General features: G+C 32.1%; 1 protein-coding gene across 1 annotated transcript; it reads right to left on the bottom strand.

Annotated features, from left to right (window-relative positions):
- Positions 1 to 3,752: 3,752 nt before the first annotated feature.
- On the bottom strand, positions 3,753 to 4,085 carry LOC120068359 (pEARLI1-like lipid transfer protein 1). Its single transcript, XM_039020095.1, has one exon. The coding sequence runs from the start codon at positions 4,083 to 4,085 to the stop codon at positions 3,753 to 3,755; it is 333 nt and encodes a 110-aa protein (XP_038876023.1).
- Positions 4,086 to 6,564: the final 2,479 nt, after the last annotated feature.

The raw sequence follows: 6,564 nt of genomic DNA, 5'->3' as shown, positions 1-6,564 counted from the left end.
AAGATACAAGATGATGAACATGCTGATTTTTCTTTATTTGCAGATGTTGATCCTATATACTTTGAAGAAACAATTCAAAATGAGAAATGGAAAGATGCCATGGATCAGGAGATTGATGCAATAGAAACGAGACATGTGAGTTAGTCAAATTACCAGAGAATAGAAAAGCTCTTGAGTCAAATGGATTTATAGAACAAAATTGAAACAAAATGGAGAAGCGCGGAAATACAGGGCCAGACTCGTAGTAAAAGGTTACAAACAAAAGTTTGGTGTGGATTATGAAGAAATTTTTGCACCAGTAACTCGTAAAAGGTTACAAACAAAAGTTTGATGTAGATTATGAAGAAGTTTTTGCACCATAACTTGCTTGGAGACTGTTTGTTTGATGTTAGCTCTTGAAGCATAAAATAACTGGAAAGTTCATCAAATTGATGTCAAGTCAGCATTTCTAAATGGGTATTTAGAGGATGAAATTTATGTTGAGCAGCCCCCTGGTTATGCCAAAATTGGAGAAGAAAATAAGGTGTGTCGATTGAAAAAAGCATTGTATGGGCTAAAGCAAGCACCAAGAGCCTGGTACAAATGTATCGATGATTTTCTCTTGAATGATGGTTTTAGAAGATGTCCATATGAATATGCTCTCTACATCAAAGAAGACGAAAATGGTAATTTCTTGATGATTTAATCTTTACGGAAAATTTAAACATGATGACTGACGAATTCAAAGAGAGCATGAAGAAAGAATTTGAGATGACTGATATGGGTTTACTTCATTACTTTCATAGTATTGTAGTTAAACAAGGTGATAATGAGATTGCAATTTTCCAAAAGAAGTATGCAAAAGATTTGTTGATAAAATTCAAAATGGAGAATACTTATCTTGCTAGTACTCCTATGGAACTGGGTTTAAAGTTAAGCAAAGCATGATGATAGTGAAGCTTTTGATGCCACCATCTATAGAAGTCTTGTTAGAAGTTTAATGTATTTAACTACAACTAGACCTGATCTTATGTTCTCAGTAAGTTTATTGAGTAGATTTATGGCATCACCAAAGAGAAGTCATTGGAAACCTAGAAAGAGAGTTCTTAGATATATTCTTGGAACTGTTGATCATGGAATCCACTATAAAAGGAATATGGATAACGTTCTTGTTGGCTATGGTGATAGTGACTGGGGAGGAAATATTGATGATTTCAAAAGTACTTCTGGGTATGTATTTAATATTGGTTCTGGAGCAGTTTCGTGGGCATCAAAGAAGCAGGATGTTGTAGTATTGTCAACAACGGAAGTTGAATACATTTCTTTATCTGCAGCTAGTTGTCAAGTGCTTTGGCATAGAAAGGTACTACATGAATTGAAGTGTCCTCAAGAGAAAGGGACAGTCATATATGTGACAATAAATCATCTATTTCACTTTTGAAGAATCCAGTTTTACATGGAAGAAGTAAACATATACAGATCAAGTATCATTTCATCAAGGAATTGATCAAAGATGGAGAAGTATATATCAAGTATTGCAAGATGCAAGATCAAGTTGCAGACATATTCACAAAAGCATTAAAGACAAACTTATTCTTGAAAATGAAAGAGAAGCTCGGAGTCAGGGATGTCTAGCTTAAGGGGACATGTTAGAAATTAATAAGCTAGATACATTGTGGATAACACATTCCTAGATACATTTCTAATTTCAAGATACATGCATTTCTAGATACATGTAATTGTTCAAGTACACGAATGATATTGTATACATGTACTTTTATTTTGTATCTTTTAGGAAGTGTCTCTTGAGTACTATATAAAGAGTTCATTTGTATGCAAGAGAAAAAGAATCAAAATCAACAGAAGCAAATTGATGTTTGCAAAGAAACTGAGTTTCAAGAGAACAATATTCTTCTCTTGTGCGTTCTTGAGTTTTGTAAGAGAACAAGTTTCTTCTCTTAAAAGTTTGTGAGATTTAGAGTGAATTTAGAGTGGACTTATCAATGCTTTCAATAGGATCTAGGCTATGAAGAGGTTGTTAAGGATATATCAACCTAATTGAGATATTCGGGTGCACTTCTTGATTCCTAATCACTCTAATATATGATTAGAAAACTATTATTATTATTATTATTTACACTTCTTTCTCTCACGTTTAGAACGTGCACTGTTTCTGTTCTTTTTGTCTCTCTCTCTTTTTTTTTAACCTCTACATAAATATTCTTCATGGCTTCCCTTGAGAATTCAAACCCAAATCCAACAATAATCCATTTGATGAGCAAAAGTCCTTTACACCATTTCAAACTCTACCTCATGAATCCATCTTCATTTTCCCATAAGCGGCTGAAAGAAAAATGTCTGATGAAATACAGAGGAAACAAAAATCGCAATAAGAGTGAAGGCACAAATTTTTGTTTCCTAGCCAACAAGAGCGAAATGAAGAGACGATGACAGTGAGAGATACACAATTTGAAATTGGCATTATGCCCAAATTTGATTTTTATTAATGAGTTTTTTTTTTTAAATTTTTTTTACTATTATGAAATTAAATCTATTTTCTTTTTCAACAAAACATAATAATCTCAACGAAAAGTATCTTTGGAAAAAAAAAATTATGACGAATTGAAAGTTGAATTAGATGAGTATAATACGAAGGATTGTTGGAAGCGTGTTATGGACACTCATAAATAAACAACCAACAAAAGATTATTTAAAAGGAAGAAAGAATACTTTTAATTGAAAGACTCTTCAAACTTGATTCACACTTCTAATTGAACTCTCTTCGCATGTTCTTCTCTACACACTTGGTTGCATCAACAATGTAAATGTCAATCCTATTTATAGGATTATCATGGCCAAATTTAAATACATAACTCACACCCTTATTAAACATACATTGAACCGTTAAAGTCTCATACTTAATTCATGTGAAACTCTACTAAATTAACTCTTATATTAACATACTTAATTAACTCTTATATTAACATACTTAATTAACTCTCATCCTTTAATTTTTCTTAACTCTCATAAATTAATTCATCTATAACTTATCTAATTAAAACATGTCTAATTTTCAACCAGATTATTATTTAATATTTATAATATTCTACATTTATTTTTTAAATTAGTTACGAAAATCCCATCAACAATAAAAAAAAAGAATAAAAAATAAAACAAAAATTGAGTAAGTAAATAAAAAAATAAAAAATGGCTTTAAAGTTTTTGTAGCGTCATCTTTACTTAAATTGGTTAGAAATTTAAAAGGGTCTTCTGGTAGTCATACATAATTCATTTGTATTCCAAATAAAAGCTAATACTTTGTAATTAGTCAAAATAAGTATAGCTCAAACTGAAATATTGTTTTTACTATCAGCTTCAAAGTAAAAGAATTGATACCTTTATCCACATATTGTCAAAGAAAATAAAAATTTTCTAATGACAATTGCTTTTTGTTTCCATTACAGTTTATGTAAACAACATCAATGAAAATAAGTGAACAAAAATGTCGATATACCCCTTAATCAAATGATCAAGCTTTTGGAAGAAGTACTTATACAAAATATTGAGGAAGAATTATATGGAAATAATAATATAGAAATGATATATCAAATTCTTGATGTTCTAACATTTTTTACTCATCGATAAAATCAGCAATTGGTGAACTTATTGACCAAACTCAAAAGGAAATGACCACAGGAAAGCAAACAAGCAAGATAAAATTGGAACACTATTCAAAAACATTGAAATGGTTACTGAAGGAAAAGAGGGTAAATTTAGCATTCGAAGCCCTTTGCAATATTCCTATTGCAGCCATTGAGAATCAGGGAGAGGTCGACGGGGATGTTGAGTCTCACTCCCAACACATTGGCTCTAAGAGAAGTGCATAGGCACACAGCAGCATCAAGATCAGCAAGCCCTTGGATCAGAGGGCAGCAAGAAGTCTTGCCGATCTGAACATCGACAACACCGCCGAGCAATTTCGCACAAACACCGAGCTTAAGAGCATCTATTGGGCACTTTCGGTCATCTTGAGCGGAGACGAAGGAGAAGAAAAGGAGATTGAGAGCGAGGAGATATGAGAGAGAGACGGTAGCTTTGGAAGCCATAGTTTGATGTCTTGAAACTCAATGGAAACCAAAAACTAATTATTCTTGAGTGAGGACTAGCTTGGTGTGGGAGAATTGGAGATGGGGTTTTAGGGTATTTATAGGGTTTAGTTGTTGAAGATGAATGTGGCCTACAAGGGTAACCAAACTTATAATAAAATTAAATATTGTTAAAAAAAACATTAATAATGACAGCTCCATCTTCTATTGTGATGATTTTAGCTGGCAGATATTTAAAAAGCTCAGAAGTTTATGCAAACTTAATTAATTTTGAAAATTCGTAAGATGGGGACTCGTATATATATATAATTATTTTTACCATGTCCCATTCCTCAATCTTTGGGTGCATAAATAATTTGAAATTTAAGGTTGACTTGATCCAGAGTTTTTTAGGAGATATGGAATAAAAAGAAAACGCATTTTTGTTTTTTAATTAGATTCCTAAGTTTGTAGGTAATACAATGATTTACTATACCATAGTATTAGGATAAAAGGAGATCTCAACTTCATGTTAATTTCTACTACATTTTTTTTTTTTTGGGTTCTATTCAATAGTTCAAGTTGTAATTAATATTAGAAGTTAAAGTAGCTTAACATGTATTAGAATGTCAATCTTCCATCCGAAAAATTATTGTACTAAAATAATGATAAGAATAATAAGAAGAAAAATGACAACATTAGAACTAACATGGGAAGAGTGAAAAAAAATATTTAAAAAGATTTAGATGATTTGTGATATATCCATTACTATAAGGGCGTAAGATTTTGAGTTTTAATAGTAATATGACAACTTTTAATGTTGTAATTTTCTGTGAGATGAGTTCCTTTAACTTGTTCGGAGAGTTTAAGAATTGTCTAGGCCTTAACGTATTATAATTAAAAAGCTTTATATTTTCCAATTGTGAGTTTGTTTCAGTCATTAGGATTTGTTGAAATGTTGTGATTAGTACAATAAATCACATAGAGAACTCAAGATGATTTTTTCAACGTTGTATTGAGTTCAATCAAAGCTCCAGAAAAGCTTGCTTATGGAAATGAGGGGATCTCACGCTCAATGGGAGCTTAAGTACGTTGAAGTTGAAGGGATTTCGGGTTGTTGTATTTTATGTTGTTTAGTGTTTTCAAATATATGTTTGACAACAGATTTAAAAAGTTGATATCCAAATTTAAACAAGTGTTCAAAATGTGTTGAATAACATATTGATCAACTGTGTAAAAAATAGTTTTTTTGGACAAAAATATGAAGCTTTTTATGAAAATGTATGTGAGAAACTTGTTAGGAATGAGTTCAAAGTCCCGCATCACTTAAATAAGGGGATGATCATGGGTTTATTTAAGAGAAAACAACTATTTCCTATGGTATAAGACTTTTTTGGGGTGAAATAAAAGCAAAGTCATGAAGATTTATGTCCAAAGTGTACAATATCATATCATCGTGGAGATATTTAGAAGCCCCTTGTCCTAACAAATTGGTATTAGAGACATGCCCTTCAATGCAATCCTCGAATATCAAACAAAGAAGTGTGAGCCTTAGAAGATGTAGTCATGGTCGGAGTATTCGTTCATGGTTTTGAGCCTTCAGATGGGTAGTGTGCTTAAGCATTATTGGGATGGATGACTACTCTATGGTTGAGTTAGTGGTGTGCTCAAGTATAATTCAGATATCAAATGACTATATGAAGGAAGACCAGTGGACCTTTATTCGACGGGAGGATTTTTAGGAATGCGATAAAATCCCACTTCAGTTAAATACGGGATGATCATGGGTTTATAATAGAGGATAACTATCTCCAATGGTATGAAGCTATTTGGGGTAAAACTAAAAGTAAAACCATGAAGATTTATGCTCAAAGTAGACAATATCATATAATCGTGGAGATATTTGAAGGTTTATTGTCCCTATCTATTGATTATTTCCTTTATTATGAAATTCTCTATTGTATTTATGGTATTATATTTGCTATCTTTTATTCTTTCCTTATTTGTAATTCGGTACTTCTTCTATTTAAGAAACTCTTTCCTCTTAAGAGAAATAAGAGAAAATAATATTTTTCAGCATGGTATCAGAGCTTCAAAGGTTTTGAAACATTAAAAACCCAAAAAAAATCCTAGTTTTTTTTAATACCTAAAAACACCCTACCTTCTATCATCACTGCCGTTGTTGATTAGTTTCTGTTTGTTCGCCGCTGCCGTCGGTAATCTGAAGCATTTTCGTCGAACGTCACATCTCCGGTGTTTTTTGGTCGCATTTTTTCAATTTGAACACTCGTTCGTTGGTTGTCTTTGCCATCCGACCTTGTCTGCGTCGTCAACCGTCATTTTTGCTGCTCAACGCCATCCATCGTCATCATCTATCAACTGCAGCTATCTGTCGATTGTCTCATCAAGTTGCTGGTCTGTTTAGCCTCTGTTTGGTGTTTTTTTTTCCAGATCTATTGGTTTTATTTTTTGGGTCTTTGTTTCTTCAACGATATGTCGG

This window comes from Benincasa hispida, chromosome 12, assembly GCF_009727055.1.
Source record: "Benincasa hispida cultivar B227 chromosome 12, ASM972705v1, whole genome shotgun sequence".
NCBI classification, from domain to species: Eukaryota; Viridiplantae; Streptophyta; class Magnoliopsida; order Cucurbitales; family Cucurbitaceae; genus Benincasa; species Benincasa hispida.
Note: the sequence above shows the minus strand (reverse complement) of the source record. Positions and strands in the feature narration are given on the sequence as shown.